At 42.2% G+C, this 19,544-nt stretch overlaps 1 protein-coding gene across 1 annotated transcript in view; it reads right to left on the bottom strand.

Moving 5' to 3' along the window:
* Nucleotides 1-1,687: 1,687 nt before the first annotated feature.
* Nucleotides 1,688-19,544, bottom strand: part of arrb2.L (arrestin beta 2 L homeolog) — a 37,221-nt gene continuing 19,364 nt past the window's right edge. Inside the window, exons 8-15 of the mRNA XM_041587318.1 lie at nt 17,690-17,825; nt 15,310-15,394; nt 15,146-15,218; nt 7,676-7,813; nt 7,516-7,599; nt 5,922-5,995; nt 2,832-2,886; nt 1,688-1,973 (exon numbers count right to left, since the gene is read on the bottom strand). Of these exons, the coding sequence (XP_041443252.1) occupies nt 1,877-1,973; nt 2,832-2,886; nt 5,922-5,995; nt 7,516-7,599; nt 7,676-7,813; nt 15,146-15,218; nt 15,310-15,394; nt 17,690-17,825 (742 nt within the window). The 3' untranslated portion in view covers nt 1,688-1,876. The remainder of the gene's footprint in view (nt 1,974-2,831; nt 2,887-5,921; nt 5,996-7,515; nt 7,600-7,675; nt 7,814-15,145; nt 15,219-15,309; nt 15,395-17,689; nt 17,826-19,544) is intronic.

Genomic DNA, 19,544 nt, shown 5'->3' on the forward strand with positions numbered 1-19,544 from the left:
AGTTTAGGGAGCAGGTATAGATGCGGGTCGGTGTTTCCCTGGGTTTGCGGGTCGCAGTTCTTCTCAATAGCGACTTTTACTCCTTTTTTTCCTGATCACGCCTACTTCCAATGATGTCACTTCCGGTTTACAATGACAGCGCTTCCTGTTTTACTCCTTTTTTTCTGATCACGCCTACTTCCAATGATGTCACTTCCGGTTTACAATGACAGCACTTCCTGTTTCTTGATGGTCAGCGGATAGGGTTGCGGATAAGGTACTTGTGGGTCAGGTAGCGGGTAACTATGCGGGTTGCGTTTGGGTTTAACAAATTGCTTCCACGCAGGACTCTACATCATGTCTCTCTACATGCAGGATTTGTGCAAAAGGTAGTTATTTTGGTAGATTTTGATTGTACTGGAATCAGTTATTTGAGTGAGCTCTTATACATCTGCTAGGAAAGGAGCCCCCCTATAAGATATATTGGATCTAACTGTCAATGAATATCTGACACCCAACTGCTGCATGAAGAGAGAATGAAGAGAAACAGATGCTGAGAGAGGGATAGTGAATATAAACTTGATTATTTCAGAAAAAATGCAAAATATTTAATTGATTCTTATTTCAGTATGCTGAAGCTTATATTAAATGTTCATTTTTGCGATAGTTCCCCTTTAAATGCTGCCCTCGCTAGACCCACCCTCTGTTCAAAAGCATCTTCAGCCTGTAGCGTTAAATGAATGGAACAGAAAGGTAGGCCTACTGCGATCGGCCAATATCTGCCCATAGGTTGGATATTAAACAGTATCGGCCGCCTTTAAACAGAGGTGTGGGCTCTAGGGAGCGGATGTGTGTATAAAACTGTCTGAGGCTGCCGAGCACTCCGATAAATAATGTGCAAATAGGTAGATTCGATAGCCAGGCCACACCAGTCCCAGTACACAGACTGGATTCAAGAAGGCACGGCCCCAGCTCATTTCATTCACATTCATCTGCCTACAGAAAATACAATCCAAAAATGCCTCCAAGCAGGAGTTTGTTTTACTGATCTCAGGCCCCATCCCTCTACCCTCTGCCCTCTCCACAGAAGGAACAATTAAAAGGAGAAATCCTAAAAGAAAATACCCTTTTTGTCACGGCATGTACAGAGCCGGGTATTACCCCATTCCTTCAATAGCTCAACCAGAGAAAATTCCTTCCCATAAGAAGAGGCTGGTAAGTCAGGTTATGAAGTGGTTAACTTTTGCAAGGGCAAATAAGCGGGTTTAGAGGAGGAGCCACTGAGATATCATTAAAAGGGGGAGGACAATGTCAGGGGCTCATATTCATTTGCCTAAAGCACAGAGATGTGACAGAGATCAGTGAAACAAAACGAGGGTATAAAGACATCTACAAGGTGCTGTCGGGGATATGAACCAATGCAGGTTATGTCTGCCCCAGTCTTGTTACCCCTAGCAACCAGTTTTCCGATTCCAACAGATCCACAAATCAGTAGGTAGCCCCTGCCAAACGAGTGTACACAGCTGGAGCCACGGAATACGGGTCCTTCACAACGTACAAGCGCACAGCCAGGTATACAAGCGTGGGAGAGTGTACGTGTGTATGCACATTATATACATACATTTGTTACATCTGTGTGTGCCAACATATAAAGCCTTCAGCTGACATTTCCCTGTTTGTCTGGGCTATAGCGTATACATAGACAATGTACGCAGGAGGATGGTTTATGGATACGATAAAAACATACAAAGTCTATCCTTCCCACAGATAAAACCAGTGTGTGTTTGTGTTGGGGGGGAGGTCAATATACATACACCGCCAATAAAATGGTCGCTATTTCACAATGTATGTATATCAGTGGGACGGCATGGCCACTCCCCCCAGGCAGGGGGCGGGGTTAGCAGTAGGCCTCGTCGTCGTCCTTGTCGTCCTTTAACCCTTTGAGTCGCAGGCGAGCAAAATCCTCAAACACGATATCGTCATCCTGGGCAAAGCTGCAGAGACAGAAGAGATGAGTGAGTCAAGGAATATTAAAGAAAAAATATACCCCCCCCCCCCGAACAATAGTTCTCTATAAAAAGATATGGCATAAAACAGCTTATACGTAAAACCCTGCTTTGTGTAAATAAACGATTTTCATAATAATATACTTATTTAGTAGTATGTGCCACTGGGTAATCATAAATAGAAAACTGCCATTTTAAAAAACAAGGGCCGACCCCTGGGATCGTAGGATTCACGGTGCACACAAACAAACCATACATGTTAGGTCACATGAGCCAATTAACAGACAGAGTTGTGTCTTTTGCTTCCACACTTCTTCCTGTTACAGTTAGAGCTGCAGTATTTCTGGTCAGGTGATCTCTTCCTGTTACAGTTAGAGCTGCAGTATTTCTGGTCAGGTGATCTCTTCCTGTTACAGTTAGAGCTGCAGTATTTCTGGTCAGGTGATCTCTTCCTGTTACAGTTAGAGCTGCAGTATTTCTGGTCAGGTGATCTCTTCCTGTTACAGTTAGAGCTGCAGTATTTCTGGTCAGGTGATCTCTTCCTGTTACAGTTAGAGCTGCAGTATTTCTGGTCAGGTGATCTCTTCCTGTTACAGTTAGAGCTGCAGTATTTCTGGTCAGGTGATCCCTGAGGCAGCACACAGACCATCACAAAATGTTGGCTCAAGGCAAGAGATGTAAAAGGGCAATATTTACTTAAATATATATTCCAGTTTGATAAGATTCTTTAGTATGTCACTTAATATGATATAAACTATCTGTTGCTCAAGTGTTCATTTTGGGGGTATAGTTTTCCTTTAATGGCAGGAGAATTTGAATAAACAGGTGAATGCCCCCCGTGCTTACTTGGTGTCGAACTCAATCAAGTTGGTATCAACTGGCACATCTGTCTGAGGGTATTCTGTGAGAAAGAGAAGGGATAACACACATGAGCTGCCATATACATAAAGCTTCCGTCAATATCATGCCGCCTGACTCACACACGAAAGGGAGAGATTACATAAGAGGAGAGAAGAAAAATAAGCATTCAGATCTCAAGAAAAAAAAATCTGTTACACAGATCAAGTGAGTCTGAGAAGCCGAGAGCTATTGAAAGGGCAAAGTGGGAGGATCGGTTGAGGAGAGGTTACAATAGCAACACCACACAGTATGGACACACGGGAAATGGGAAGGGGCATGTTAAAGGGATACTGTCATGGGAAAACATGTTTTTTTTCCAAAAAACATCAGTTAATAGCGATGCGATGCTCCAGCAGAATTCTGCATTGAAATCCATTTCTCAAAAGAGCAAACTGATTTATTTATATTTAATTTTGAAATCTGACATGGAGCTAGACATATTGTCAGTTTCCCAGCTGCCCCCAGTCATGTGACTTTTGCTCTGATAAACGTCAGTCACTCTTTACTGCAAGTTGGAGTGATATCACCCCCCTCCCTTTCCCTCCCAGCAGCCTAACAACAATGGGAAGGTAACCAGATAGCAGCTCCCTAACACAAGATAACAGCTGCCTGGTAGATCTAAGAACAGGTTCCACTGAGACACATTCAGTTACATTGAGTAGGAGAAATAACAGCCTGCCAGAAAGCAATTCCATCCTAAAGTGCTGGCTCTTTCTGAAAGCACATGACCAGGCAAAATGACCTGAGATGCATCTACACACCAATATTACAACTAAAAAATTTATATTGTAGAGTGAATTATTTGCAGTGTAAACAGTGTAATTTAGAAATATAAACTACATCATAAAAAAAAGCATGCCAGAATCCCTTTAAATATTGGAAAAGGCCCTACCCAGATGGGAGTGAATTCAAACGGAAACTAAAGTTTTAAAGGGGATCTATTGTGAAAATTAAAATGTAATAGAAGCTTCATCTCACTGAAATAAGAAACTTACTCTCATATGTAATAAAAGGCACTAAGTTTGCCCCGGAGCAGTAACCCACAGCAGCCAACAAGATGCTTGCTTTTAAACAGGTGACCAGTAAAACCTACCTGCTGATTCGTTGCTAAGGGTTACTGCTCCTGTGCAAACTTAGTGCCTTTTATTACATAACCCCCTTAATCAATTAAAAAAATTCTGTACCATTTATGAAATAATCAAGTTACTCTTCACTCTCCACCTCTGAGCAACCTGTCGCTCTTCATTGTGTCTTCCTTAAGTAGAAGGAGTCAGTTTTTGATTGACAGTTAGGTCCAATACATCCTGTGTGTGTGTGTGTGTGTGGGGGGGGGGGTTCACCCTTAAACTAGGTGCTCACTCTTTAAAAATAACCGACTTTGATGGAAATCCTGTTTCTCTGTGAGCAGGGTGTTTGCCAGAGTCTGTTATTTTGTTTATCTTTTGTTTGTGCTGGAGTTGGTTGTTTGAGTTACTCTGCTAAGAAAGGCAGGCCCCCTATAAGACGTATTAACCCTACATCTTACAAAAACTGACTCTACCTATTGCAGGAAGACAGACTGAAGAGAGACAGGTTGCTCAGAGAGGGAGAGTGAAGAGTAACTTGATAATTTCATAAATGGTATGGAGTTTTTAACTGATTGTACATCGAAAGTGTCATATCAGAGAGATGAAGTTTATATTAAATTTATTTTTTTCAATAGATCCCCTTAAAAGGGGATATAAAGGCAAAAAAAAAAATAAAATCCCATTTTTACTTTCTTTAATGAAAAAGAAATCTATCTCCAATATAATTAAAAAATGTGTGCCGCTTTTACAATAAACCTGACTATATGCAGTGAAATTCGCCCTTCGTTTTACTTGCTCTGACTGCTGTGGATAGAAAACTTCAGACTAGGGATGCACCGAATCCACTATTTTGGATTCGGCCGAACCCCTGAATGCTTCGCAAAAGATTTGGCCGAATCCGCCAGGGATGCACCGAATCCAGGATTTGACCTTTTTTAAGCAGGATTCAGATTAGGCCGAATCCTTCTGCTAGGCCGAACCGAATCCAAATCCTAATTTGCATTTGCATATGCAAATTAGGGGCGGGAGGGAAATTGTGTGACTTTTTGTCACAAAACAAGTAAAAAATGTTTTACCCTTCCCACGCCTAATATGCATATGCAAATTAGGATTCGGATTCGGTTCGGTATTCGGCCAAATCTTTTGGGATGGATTCGAGGGTTCGGCCGAATCCAAAATGGTGGATTTGGTGCATCCCTAGAATCCGCATATGCAAATTAGGGATGGGAAGGGGAACACATTTTTACTCCCCTAATTTGCATATGCAAATTAGGATTCGATTCGGCCGGGCACAAGCATTCGGCTGAATCCAAATTCTGCTGAAAAAGGCAGAATCCAGAACCGAATCCTGGAGTAGGTGCATCCCTACTTCAGACGGTCCCTAACTGCTCTGCAGGAAAATGATCATACTTTCAAACTACTTCCCTGACCTCAAGCAGCTTTGTTTGTTTCTCTGTAGAGCAGCCGGCGACTGTGTAGAGATTAGTACCTGCAGACCCAGTGCAGTCTGTATATTCTGATTATTAATCAGTCTTGCTGTATCAGCTTCTGGCAGATATTATTTGACTTGTGCTGTTTTGATAATTTATGACGGTCCCTAAATTTAACCTACCAACTAAAGCCCAGACCACACCGAGCATGTGCATGATCTTGCAAAGATGTATAACAAAGTTACAAGATGATGAGAGCATAAATCATTTGTTTAATTAGGCTTGGGGTGCAGTAAGTTCATATTTATGTTTAGTATACAAAATACAGCATTTCTAGCCTTATTCTATTTTACACTTAAGTTCCCCTTTAAAGAATTCGGCTAGAAATACTGCACTTTATGGTCAGGCTTCTGTATCAACCCAAGGCAACCCACGAGCCCTTTAGCAGGAAAGATCTGAAGATCAGTAGACATAGAGTATTACAAATAGATAAAGGCACAGAGACATAAAAAAAACTCATCTCCCGAAATGCTGCTTACCCGACAAAGGTCGTGAGATGTTCTCTGGTGGCTTTGGATGCATAAGGACAAAGGGCAGCTCTACAGCCACATCCCTGTAAGAGATTTGCGCAGACATTATGAATCCATTATGGTTAGGTTTATATTAAAGGAACAGTAACACCAATAAATTAAAGTGTTTTTAAGTAATGAAAATATAATGTACTGTTGCCCTTCACTGGAAAAACTGGTGTGTTTGCTTCAGAAGCACTACTATAGTTTATATAAAAAAGCTGCTGTGTAGCCATGGGGGCAGCCATTCAAGCACAGGATACACAGTAGATAACAGATAAGTACTACTATAGTTTATATAAACAAGCTTCTGTGTGGCCATGGGGGCAGCCATTCAAGCACAGGATACACAGTAGATAACAGATAAGTACTACTATAGTTTATATAAACAAGCTGCTGTGTAGCCATGGGGGCAGCCATTCAAGCACAGGATACACAGTAGATAACAGATAAGTACTACTATAGTTTATATAAACAAGCTTCTGTGTGGCCATGGGGGCAGCCATTCAAGCACAGGATACACAGTAGATAACAGATAAGTACTACTATAGTTTATATAAACAAGCTGCTGTGTAGCCATGGGGCAGCCATTCAAGTACAGGATACACAGTAGATAGATAAGTACTACTATAGTTTATATAAACAAGCTGCTGTGTAGCCATGGGGGCAGCCATTCAAGCGCAGGATACACAGTAGATAACAGATAAGTACTACTATAGTTTATATAAACAAGCTGCTGTGTAGCCATGGGGGCAGCCATTCAAGCACAGGATACACAGTAGATAACAGATAAGTACTACTATAGTTTATATAAACAAGCTTCTGTGTGGCCATGGGGGCAGCCATTCAAGCACAGGATACACAGTAGATAACAGATAAGTACTACTATAGTTTATATAAACAAGCTGCTGTGTAGCCATGGGGCAGCCATTCAAGCACAGGATACACAGTAGATAGATAAGTACTACTATAGTTTATATAAACAAGCTGCTGTGTAGCCATGGGGGCAGCCATTCAAGCACAGGATACACAGTAGATAACAGATAAGTACTACTATAGTTTATATAAACAAGCTTCTGTGTGGCCATGGGGGCAGCCATTCAAGCACAGGATACACAGTAGATAACAGATAAGTACTACTATAGTTTATATAAACAAGCTGCTGTGTAGCCATGGGGCAGCCATTCAAGCACAGGATACACAGTAGATAGATAAGTACTACTATAGTTTATATAAACAAGCTGCTGTGTAGCCATGGGGGCAGCCATTCAAGGCTGAAAAAGTGCAGTGCGTCTTACCAGAGCAGGGCAACACTACATTATTTTGTCATTCCTTTAAAACACTTTAATTTTTTTTGGTGTTACGGTTCCTTTAATATGCTCTATACTTCACAATCACTTACATTTCCCCAAGACAATCCTAAATATTATATGACATCATCTAAAAACCTAGTGATCCTTTCCAGCACAAACATGAGCTAATACAGAAAAAAAAGAGCAATATATTACATATATCATCAGTATCCCCCTTGTTCCTGCAAAAAAAAAAAAAAAAGAATACTTACCCCCCACGCGACACTACAAGTTTTACTTTGACTCTATAGGACACCAGAATACCCAAAACCTCCTTGCTGGAGCCTTCCTTCACACTGCAGAACAAAGAGAAGCCAATGAGATCCAGCAATTCATACGAAGAGAATAACAGTGCAGGGCTTGGGCACTTACATGGTACTGGATGCAAGGTTGGTGTCCTCGTGTTTCAGCTTTCCGTCCAGAGCCAGTCCCCTCTTCTCCCGATTATTGGACAGCAGAGGGGTCAGGGTGTAAACTTTACAGAATGTGGAACTGGCGGCCACCAGATCACTGAGGGACACAGGCAAAATGATTAGTCAGTGAGGGTATATTTATCAAAGAGTGAAGTTGTAAATCGCAGTCCTCGAGTGAAATTCCAACTCTCTCCATTCATTTCTATGGGATTTTGAAAGGAGTATTTATCAAAGGATGAACTTTCACTTTCACCCACTGATAAATATTCCACAGAAATTTATGGAGTGGCGGAATTTCACTCTAGAGGACTGTGGCGACCTCTAACTTCAGTCTTTGATAAATACACCCAAGACAAAAAGATATTTGCACTCACATATATTCAAAACATTTTCCAGCTTGAAGAATTGCCCCCCTCATTCATTCACATGAGAATCGCTTGTTTTACCACCCACCCACGAGCTGAAAAAACATTTGGCACTATTTGCCCATTCCCTTCAGGCACCATGAAGAAAAGAGAAATTCAGGCACCATGAAGAAAGAGTGTATATATATATATTATATATATATATTATATATATATATATATATATATATATATATATATATATATATATATATATATATATATAATATATATATATATATATATATATATATATAATATATATATATATATGTATATATATGTATATATATGTATATATATGTATATATATATATATATGTATATATATATATATATATATATATATGTATATATATATATATGTATATATATATATATATGTATATATATATATATATATATTATAGAATGGCTAATAGTAATTGTTCAATTGGTTTTTTTTTTATAGTTTTTGAGTTATTTGCCTTTTTCTTCTGTCTTGTTCCAGCTTTCAACAAGACAAATGCTCTGTAAGGCTACAAATGTATTGTTATTGTTACTTTTTATTCCTCATCTTTCTATTCAGACCTCTCCTATTCATATTCCAGTCTCTTATTCAAAGCAATGAATGGTACCCACTAGTAACCCCTATGCTACTGTGGCCCCAGCCTTCAGCAGTACCCCCGCACTCCACCCCCCTCTGTCACTCACTCCATTTCTCTGTCAATGTGTGGAAACTGGGGGGTAATAAATCCCTGCTGCTCTCTCTCAAGACCAACCGGCACTCCAGAGTCAATGCGTATAAGGCGCAATAGCTAGAGAGAGACCAGACGCCGAATACCTTGGCGCGAGCACTGGGAGGAGGGGCAGGACTCGGATCGATGTCCCTGTTTTGGATCACGCCCATTTTGTCCATGGCGTTAGCACAGAGGACTGGCAAGCTGCAGCGGAGCGGTCTAGTGCAGGGGGACTACCACTTGACTCCGCTCACGCACACTGCTCACCTCTCAGGTGATACCCAATAGCAGAAGGTAGGCCAGTGGGATTATTCACAAGGGCGGGGGGGAGAGAGTACCCACCACAGCACAGGTGACATACTTTGCCTGTACAAAATGTCAAACTAAAATTACAGGGGGCCAGAGCCTGTTCAAGTGACAGCCCCATTCCTACAGTGGCACAGACAGAGAACGACAGTGCAGAGAATCTACCTCAGAAACCAGGGCCCAGTCGGGCACAAGACCAACCGGCCCCCCTCTGGGCAGTCCAGCTTTCCCAGTGCCTGGCCTCTCTGCAAGGTCTGCCCGCTATTGCTGACCATTTAGGAAAGGCGCTGGCCAAGTTTAACCAGAAGCCTTCCAGCAAGCGCACAGATGACGCTAAGGAAGACAAATTACTGCACACATCCCCCGACGAGTCGTTGGCAGAACAGGTTTCTTCAGAAGGTGAAATTCCATTGTCAGATGATTCCTCGGAAGAGGAAAATCAGGATGGTGAGAGAGACTGTGATTCCCAACATGATATAGAAAAAATCATTAAAGGGGTTCTGGAAGTACTTAATATCTCACAAGTACCAAAGCAACAAGCAGAAAACCACGATTGTTCAAAAGGCAACATAAATCCACAAAATTATTTCCATCACATGAACAGCTGCTGGAGATAATACAAGATGAATGGAACATCCCAGAGCGAAAGTTCCAAGCTACAAAGAAATTTTCCAAATCCTACCCCTTTCCTAAATAACTGGTGGATAAGTGGACTAATACTCCAGTGGTGGATGCCCCAGTTTCCAGACTGCCAAAGTTTCCTACCCTTCCAGTGACTGATTCAGCAGCTTTCAAAGACCCTTCAGACAGGCGTTTGGAAGGGTTTCTACGAGCCATTTAACGCCTCTGCTGGCTCAACATTAAGGCCTAGTTTGGCTTCCGCTTGGATTTCCAGAGCCATCCAGGCATGGTCAGAGTCACTAATCAAAGACATCTAAGAAGGAGTACCCAGAACTGAATTACTGTATTAACTACAGCACAGACAATCGCAGAGGCATCAGCTTGTCTGTGTGACACCTCCCTCGATACCTCCCAAATCACAGCCCGGATTTCAGCCTTATCCATAGCGGCACAAAGAACCTTATGGCTTAAAAACTGGTGAGCTGAGCTTAGTTCCAAGAAATCATTGACATTGCAACGGTTATTTGGTGAGGAACTTGAGAAAATAATCTCACAGGCAACCGGAGGGAAAAGCACCTTTCTTTTCGAAAAGCAGGTCAACGGGAGCAGCCAGACGCGGAAATATTTTTTGTGGCCAAAGTGGACGATATACTCACAAAACCAGTCCACCTCAATGCTCACACTTTCGTAACAAGTCCAACGATAAGAGTCGTAACACATGGAACAATAACAAAACCTACAACAAGCCGTCAGGAGACAAGTCTACCTCTGCCTGACAGGCCACCCCCCCCGAATCGTTGGAACAGATAGGGGGCAAGTTACTACGATTCCGGGAGGTGTGGACCCAGCACTCCTCAGACACATGGGTCAATGAAATAGTCACGGAAGGCTACCATCTCTACTTCACAAACCTAACCCCATGAAAATTTTTAATGTCCAGAGTTCCATCTCACCCACAAAAGGCACAAAAGGCATTGCATTTCAAAGTTGGAGCAAACCAGAGTAATTGTACCAGTACCACGGCCAGAGAGATTCTTGGGGTTCTACTCCAATCTGTTTATAGTACCAAAGAAAGACGGGTCCTTCAGACCAGTGTTAGATCTCAAGCAGTTAAAAAAGTTCATACGAGCCGTTCGTTTCAAGATGGAAACCCAACGGTCAGTGATCCGAGGAATGGAACAGGGTCAGCTGATGATGTCCCTAGACATAATTGACGCATACCTTCAAGTACCGATTTGGACTCCCCACCAGAAGTACCTTCGATTCGCATATCAACACTACCAATTCGTAGCACTACCGTTCGGACTCTCACCAGCCCCAAGAGTGTTCACCAAACTTATGGCGGTAACAGTAGCAAAATTACGTCTGCAAGGAGTGTCAGTGACCCCCTATATGGACGATCTCCTTCTGAAAGCCAGATCAGAGGAGAGAGCCAAGCAGGACCTACATCAGACAGTCCTGCTGCTGCAGAGATTCAGCTGGACCATCAACTGGTTGAAATCCAACCTACAGCCCAGCCATCAGATGATATTCCTGGGTCTGGAATTCAACACAATCTCACAATCAGTATGTCTCCCACGAGACAAACAACACAAGATCACACACCAAGTATGCTCCTTGCTGTCCAATCAGAGGCCAACTGTTCACATGGCAATGAAGGTATTAGGGCTCATGGTCTCGGCCATCGAGGCGGTTCCCTTTGCACAGATTCATCTGCGAGCCTTACAAGAAAACATACTATCGTCATGGAAAGGTGGCCCTCTTTATCGAGCCCTCAATCTGTCTTAAACGACAAGGGAGACTCTCCAGTGGTGGCTGAAAACAAACAATCTGGCCACAGGGCAATCCTGGGCGACTGCGGACTGGGAGGTAATTTCAACGGACGCCAGTCTGAAAGGATGAGGAGCTTCATGGAACAATCTATCTGCACAAGGTCAATGGTCTCTAGAGGGGGCCAAACTACCCATAAACATTCTGGAGTTAGAGGCCGTAAAACGGGCACTAAACCATTGGTCTCTCCATCTGCAGGAAAAGTCAGTTTGCATCCAAAGCGACAACGTCACCACAGTGGCATACATAAATCATCAGGGAGGAACACGCAGCAAGGCAGCTCTGACAGAAGCCCAATCAATAATGGGGTGGGCGGAAACCAACAGAGTAAGATTGTTGGCCATTCATATTCCAGGGGTGTCAAACATCAAAGCAGATTTCTTCAGCTGAAATCAAGTGCATCCAAGCAAATGGGAGATTCATCCAGAGGTGTTCATGGAGCTAGTAAAGCATTGGGGCCAACCACAGATAGATCTGATGGCATCCAGAAACAACCGAAAGGTGCACACATTCTTTGCTCGAAGTCAAGACGGACTAGCAGCAGGGGTAGATGCCATGACTCAAACTTGGATGTTCGATCTAGCATACATCTTTCCCCCTCTACCAATGTTGCCTCGGGTCCTCAAGAAGATAAGGCAATCAGCCACCACGGTCATTGTGGTGGCCCCCTATTGGCCTCGCAGAACATGGTTTTCAGCTCTGCAGATGTCAATAGACCAGCCAATTTGTCTGAAATGCAGGCCAGACCTTCTCAGACAGGGTCCACTGACACATCCCAATCCCGGCCTGTTCGCTTTGACGGGATGGCTGTTGAGGCAACCATCTGGCGAAGAAAGGGGATAGAAGAGGAGGTTATTTCAACAATGCTAAAGGCACGTAAACCCACTTCTTCGAAGTCTTATCACAGAGTGTGGCATTCCTTCTGGTGTGAAGAGCTTGATCTGCCCTTTCTAGAACTCAACATTCCCAGAGTGCTATCATTCTTACAAAGAGGTCTACAGCTAGACCTAAAACTCAGCTCCCTAAAAATCAGCCTTGTCCATTCTGTTCCAACATCGTCTAGCATCAGAAGATTGTATATGAACCTTTTTACAGGGAGTCGCAAATGAAACTCTTCTGTTTCTACCACCGGTTCCAGGTTGGGATCTTAATCTAGTGCTCGAGGCCCTGCTCGACCCTCCATTTGAACCAATGAGACAGTGTTTTTGGTGGCAATTTCATCAACTAGGACTCTGGATTGCGTGACTTCCAGATCCTAGCAATGACGAGGAACGACGGATCCACAATCTAGACGTAGTCAGAGCACTTAAGTGGTACCTTGAAAGGTCAAAGCCCTTTGGTAAATCTCTTTTCGTCATTCCAACCAGACCTCGCAAAGGTCGGCCAGCATCGATGACAACCATCACCAGATGGATCAGACAAACCATCAGACAAGCTTATTTGTCAAAAGGAACACCACCACCCGAGGGTGTCAAAGCCCATTCAACAAGAGCAATGGGAGCTTCTTTAGCGTGGCGAAATTCGGCCTCACTGGACCAGATCTGCAAAGCAGCTACCTGGTCCTCTGTTCATACCTTTACCAAATTTGACAGACTCGACACAATAGTTATTCAGTTAATTCAGTATTCCTGTTATAGTTTTTTTGGGACAAACTGATTGTTCAGCACTGTGTGCGGGGTTAAGCCAAGTAGGGCACGCCCCTTAATTAATTATTGTCAAGTGTCCTGCCTCCTGGAGGGTGGAGCTTAAACCTTCCCTAGTTCAGGCCTCACCAGAAAGTGCAGAGACCGGGTCAATATCACACCATGGACCCCAAACGTTGTCAAATTCGGTGGGTGAACCTCTAACTTTGTTTGTGAGTATGAAGAGTGGGGCAGCATTGTTAACCAGCTGCTTCCAAGCTCTAATGGAAGGTTGAGAGTTACCCATCCAGTACATCGTAACTGAGTAATAATATACGTGATCTTAACTTGGCGTGTTTGGCCACCCTCTATAACCCCCAGCAGACATATAGCTGGTGTTATTACCCTTGGGAAGTCCAGGTTATCCGCCAACTAATTGGCTCCAGAAGTTAAAGATGTTTGGGCATTCCCACATCAAGGGGAAAAAGTCGGCTGCTGGTTCCTGGCACCTAGGTCAACCTGACTGTCCCATCTCAGCCTGTCAGAGAGTTTCTAATACTAACGGAATCCTGCTGCACAAATATGGCAACTCCCTCATAGACAAACATGGGGAATCAGAAGAAAAATTAAAGAAAAACTATACCCCCCAAACAATGTAGGTCTCTATAAAAAGATATTGCATAAAACAGCTCATGCATAATAAGTTTTTTTTTTTTTTTGGTTTTTTTTTGGAGTTTTAACTGTCCCAAAAACAAACAAAAATAAAATACAGATGCAAATTAACACCGTTTTCAATGACAGCCAGCATACAAACCCAGATATTTCATTCCGCCTGTGTGACATCTTGTTATTAATACAATATCTACAGATCACTTATGTCCAGCGGCTTGACTGGCTCTATGTTTTAATGTTACAAAGATCTGTGTAAAGTTACTATTACTGTAAAGTAATTTTCCCTCTATTTACACTACTGTCTTTCTTGACCCTGGGAAAAAAAAGTGTGTGCGTGTGTGTGGGGGGGGGGATGGATTACCCACTCATGAGTCAGCCTGAGGTAGCAGGCCTGGTAGATGTTCAGAGAGCCACAGAGACCACACCGTATCAAACTTTTTTGGGCAACCCCATCTCAAGTATGTAAGCTGATACATAGGAACGGAGGCTTTTAAAATTTCCACCCACTGTTTCCTCTTTGGGGATTGTTTTGATTTCCAATTGAGAGCAATAAGTCTCTTTGCTTGAATTAGAAGGTAACATAGTAATGCTCTTTCTGCCGGGTTAGGGGCGGTTTCCTCTACCTGGTTCAGTAGAAGGATTAGTGGATCAAGTGGGATTATGAGAGCCATTATTTTACTTATTTTGGTAGACACTTTCCCCCAATATTTCTGTATGTGCCGACAACTCCATACCATGTGGATGTAATCCGCCGGAGTGAGACCACAGTTTGGACAGATGTCTGGATTGTCTAAGTATGAGTTTCCCCAAAGGGGGAGGTGCAACGATAATATAGGTGGGAAGTACGCTAGGAGTTTGAGAACTAATAGCCAGGTTTTATGGGGGGTGATAAGAGTAGCAGGTAGTGGCTCTGAGTCTTTGGGTGGCGGTATGGGAAGTTGCAGAAGATACCAAAAGTGCCTGGAGTTGGGAATTGGGGTTATAAGGGGAGCATTTGTTTTTAGATAGGGTCTGTGACCCCATTTGAAACCTGGAAAGAGTCAGAAGAAAAAGGCAAATTTAAAATCTATATATAAAAAAAAAAAAATAACGAAGACCAATTGAAAAGTTGCTTAGAATTGGCCATTCTATAACATACTAAAAGTTATCTTGAAGGTGAACAACCCCTTTCATTTAAAGGTGACCAACCCCTTGAATACAGCTAGACAGGAGGGCAGGCAGAGAAAGGAAGGAGACATAAATGGGAGGTACTCACTCCAGTTCGATCTGAGCCACCGGGCACTTGTACTGCGCAGTACTGAACAGGCAGATGTCTGCGTATTGTCTGACTGCAGGATATAAAGGAGGAGTGAGTATATCACATACGTGGCTCAGTACTATTTCTATGTATGTCTGGCCTTTACAATGCAAAGTACCTACCTGACACTTTCACCCTCTTCACAGTCTTACTGGAGTTGTTGGTCACATGCACATTCACATTAATTGCCTCTCCGTGGTAATAGAGCTAGAAGCAGAAAGAAAAAAAAAAACACCTAAGAGGCAGATTTATCAAGGGTCGAATAGAAAATTCTAATTTTGAATACTAATTTTCAATTTTTTTTATGGCCAAAACTGTCAAATTAGACTAGGGAAATGTTAAAATTCTTGAACTATTAAATTCAAATTGGGAGCAGAGTCAGTAAACATTAGTGATATACATGCCGGAGACCTCTAGTGACCAAACAGAGGTAAAACCATAAACTCAATAATTTCTCCAAGGCATGCTAGTAAGTAAAAAAATATACTTTATTTACATCAATAGTTAAATCACATGAAATGTATCCCCTCTAACGCGTTAGAGGGGATACATTTCATGTGTTTTAACTATTGATGTAAATAAAGTATATTTTTTTACTTACTAGCATGCCTTGGAGAAATTATTGAGTTAAATGTTAAAATTCGATTTGAGTTGTTTTTAAAAAAAATTTGAATTTGATTTTCGAGGTTTATCATACACTGGCCCTTTAAGAACTCGAATTCGACACCTAAAACCTGTCGAATTGCTGTTTTAGCAATGGGAGACATCCTGGGATCAATTTGGAATTGTTTGCAGCCTTCCTGACAGGGTTTTTTTTTTTTGGAGAAAAAAAACTCGACTCAAATCGGGTCGATCCTATTCACCAGAGTTTGGAAAATTAGATTTTTTAATAAGTTTGGATTTGTCGAATTTCGAGTTCATAGGAGTTTTTAAAAACTCCCATGAACTCGAAATTCGACCTTTGATAAATGTGCCTCCCCGTGTCCAGACCTCTCCACCCCCTCTGTAGCGGATTTATTCTGTATTCCTGGGGGATTTTTTGCTAACCCACTTACAGCTCTACTGCCATTGCCAATCTCTTCAGCTTGTCAGTCAATGGATTTGAGAGCCCAACTGACATTCTCCTGTATAATTGTGCTTGGTACAGGGGAATACCTGCGCTGGCATTACTTAAAGGAGAAGGAAAGCTACTGAGGCAGATTATTGCCAATAGATTAGACCCAATAGTGCAAGCTATAACCATATAATTATTCTGCAGAATGATTTACCATACCTCAGTAAACTGCTCTAGAAACTCTGTTTTCTTAAGATAGCAGCTGCCATATTATCTTAATGTGACATCACTTCCTGCTCACTCAGTTCTGGGCTTAGATTACAGCAGAAACGGGAGGAGAGGAGTAAACTGAGCATGCTCAAGCCCTAGCCCTGGAGGTTTAAGATGAAACCAGGAAGTCTGATACAGAAGCCCATGTGTACACAATAGAAGGAAGATATGCTGTGTTTACTATAGTTCATATAAACAAACTGCTGTGTAGGTTTCATCCAAGCACTGCGGGCTTCCGGCACCTAAATTTATAAATTTGTGCCTGCCTGTTTTGTGATGTCACTGCAGGTCGGGTCTATAGAGGGGGAACAATGGGCCTGGTACAGGTTGGGAGGGGGCACACCACTACTTTGTAGCAATGGCAGAAACTGAAATAGTGGATAACAGATAACATTATGTTTTACAGAGCCTATCTGCTGTGTATCCTAATGTCAGGGCCCGAAGGTGCAGTTTGTAGTGTGGACCAAGGAGGAAGCAGTGTAGAAATAACGCAGTTTGTGGTACAGAAGGGTAAGGCAGAAGAATCGTCAATGAGGCAAAGGGTTGGTTCAGGTGGCAAGGTTTCGAGGTCGAGATTCAGGCAAGAGGTCAAAGATCAAGAGTTCAATCAGTAGAACCTACAATCGGGCACTGTCTGTAGGGCTCAGGCGTCTTTTATAGGCAACTATTGCGCCAAAACGTGTGTGGTCACGTCATGCGCTGACATTGGGTGCTGACGCTGCACGTTTTGACCCTGGCATTGTAACGTTCGATGCTGGCGTCAGATGCTGAGGCAAGGGTGTCAGCTAACCACTTGGCTTCCCCTGGGCACCGCCATCTTGGATGGGGTGCTGCCACGGAAGGACACGCAGGCGAGCGCTCCTCACACGTGAGTCTTCTCTACTTTGAATGGCTGCCCCTATTTTTACACAGCAGCTTATTTATATAAACAATAGTAGTGTTTCTGAAGCAAACACAGCAGTTTTACCAGTGCAGGGCAGCACTGCATTATATTTTTATAACTTTAAAACACTTTAATTTTTTGGTGTTACTGTTCCTTTAAGCAACTGCAAGCTGAGGCAGTACAAGACCATATATAGAAACAGCATGGTATCACCCACTGGAAATAATTGAACCTATACAGGTAAGCCAAACTTGCATTAGTGCATCCTTACACCCATTCCATGCTGAAAACGTACCTCTTTATCTAACGACGCTTCTAGGTGCAGAGACCTGTCAGACATCAGGAAATGCCGCGTTGTCTCCGCCACTGGCTGGGGTCCGGGCTTCTCTGGTGCAAACTGCACTTTTCTAATAACCAATCGTACAGAATTCCTGCCGGGTAAAAGGAAAACACTGGGCTCGGGTAAACTTGTCACAATAAAAATACCAGGAACCAAACAAGATAAACCCAATAAAATCTCCATTTCCCAGACGCACTCAAAGGACAAAGAGATATCACACTTCAACTTGGCAAAAACAGAAAATCCACATGACTGATTTATCCCTTAAAGGAATTGTTTAGTGTAAAAATAAAAACTGGGTAAATAAATAGGCTGTGCAAGCAAAATAAATAATGTTTCTGATATAGTTAGTTAGGCAATCATGTAATGTATAAAGGCTGGAGTGACTGGATGTGTAACATAATAGCCAGAACACTACTTCCTGCTTTTCAGCTCTCTAACTCTGAGTTAGTCAGTGACTAAAGGGGGGCCACATGGGACATAACTGTTCAGTGAGTTTGCAATTGATCCTCAGCATTCAGCTCAGATTCAAAAGCAACAGTTATGACCCATGTGGCCCACCCCCTCAAGTCACTGATTGGTTACTGCCTGGTACCCAATCAGTGGAAACCAAGAGAGCTGAAAAGCAGGAAGTAGTGTTCTGGCTATTATGTTACACATCCAGTCACTCCAGCCTTTATACATTACATTTTTGGCTAACTAACTATATTAGAAACATTTTTTATTTTGCACAGCCTATCTATTTACCCAGTTTTTGTTTTTACACTGAAGAATTCCTTTAAGCAGGCCATACCCACACCAATAAATGTATGGTAACCCAACAAACTGAATACTGAATTGAGTTGGCTGGTGAATGGCCACTTCAAGGGCAACAGCAAGATTGTATAGTCTGAAATACGAACACACACTTGCTGGTGCCTTATCCTGCGATGCCATGGCTACTCCCATCTCCCTTAGCCACTTGTGTAGCAACTGCTTTGGACTTCCCTACCGTCATTTCAATATTTATGCATGTGATAACTCGTTGTTTACAAACACCAAACAATATACACATTTGCAAATACAGCCTTTTTTTTTTTTTTTATAAAAAAGGGGTAACTATTGCAAAAACGAAAATTTAATTTAAGCTTCAGCATACTGAAAGAAAATTTCTAAATACAATAAATTAAACATTCTGTATTCTGAAATAATCAAGATTATCTTCACTATTCCTCTCTCAGCATCTGTTTCTCTTCATTCTGTCTTCATTCAGCAGTTGGGTGTCAGATATTCATTGACAATTAGATCCAATATATCTTATAGGGGGGCTCCTTTTGCCTAGAAGATGTATTAGAGCTCACTCTATTAAAATCACCAGACATCATGTCTCTCTACATGCAGGATTTGTGCAAAGGCAGTTATTTTGTTACATTTTGTTTGTACTGGAATCAGTTATTTGAGTGAGCTCCAAAACATCTGCTATGAAAGGAAGGCCCACTATAAGATATATTGGATCATTCATCTCACACCCAACTGCTGCATGAAGACAGAATGAAGAGAAACAGATGCTGAGAGAGAAACAGTGAAGATAAACTTGATTATTTCAGAAACCATACAGGATTTTTAATTGATTGTATTTAGAAAGTTTCTTTTTTCAGTATGAGGAAGCATTATTCAATTTTCACGATAGTTACCCCTTTAGGACAGAGACAAACGTGGAGATACAGGGAGATGCAGTTGCCTGGCGACAAATAGTCTCTTCTTCGGCGACTAATTTCCCCGAAATGCCTTCTCGCCAGCTAGAATCTAAATTGCAGACGGGTGGCACTCA

This window comes from Xenopus laevis, chromosome 3L, assembly GCF_017654675.1.
Source record: "Xenopus laevis strain J_2021 chromosome 3L, Xenopus_laevis_v10.1, whole genome shotgun sequence".
NCBI classification, from domain to species: Eukaryota; Metazoa; Chordata; class Amphibia; order Anura; family Pipidae; genus Xenopus; species Xenopus laevis.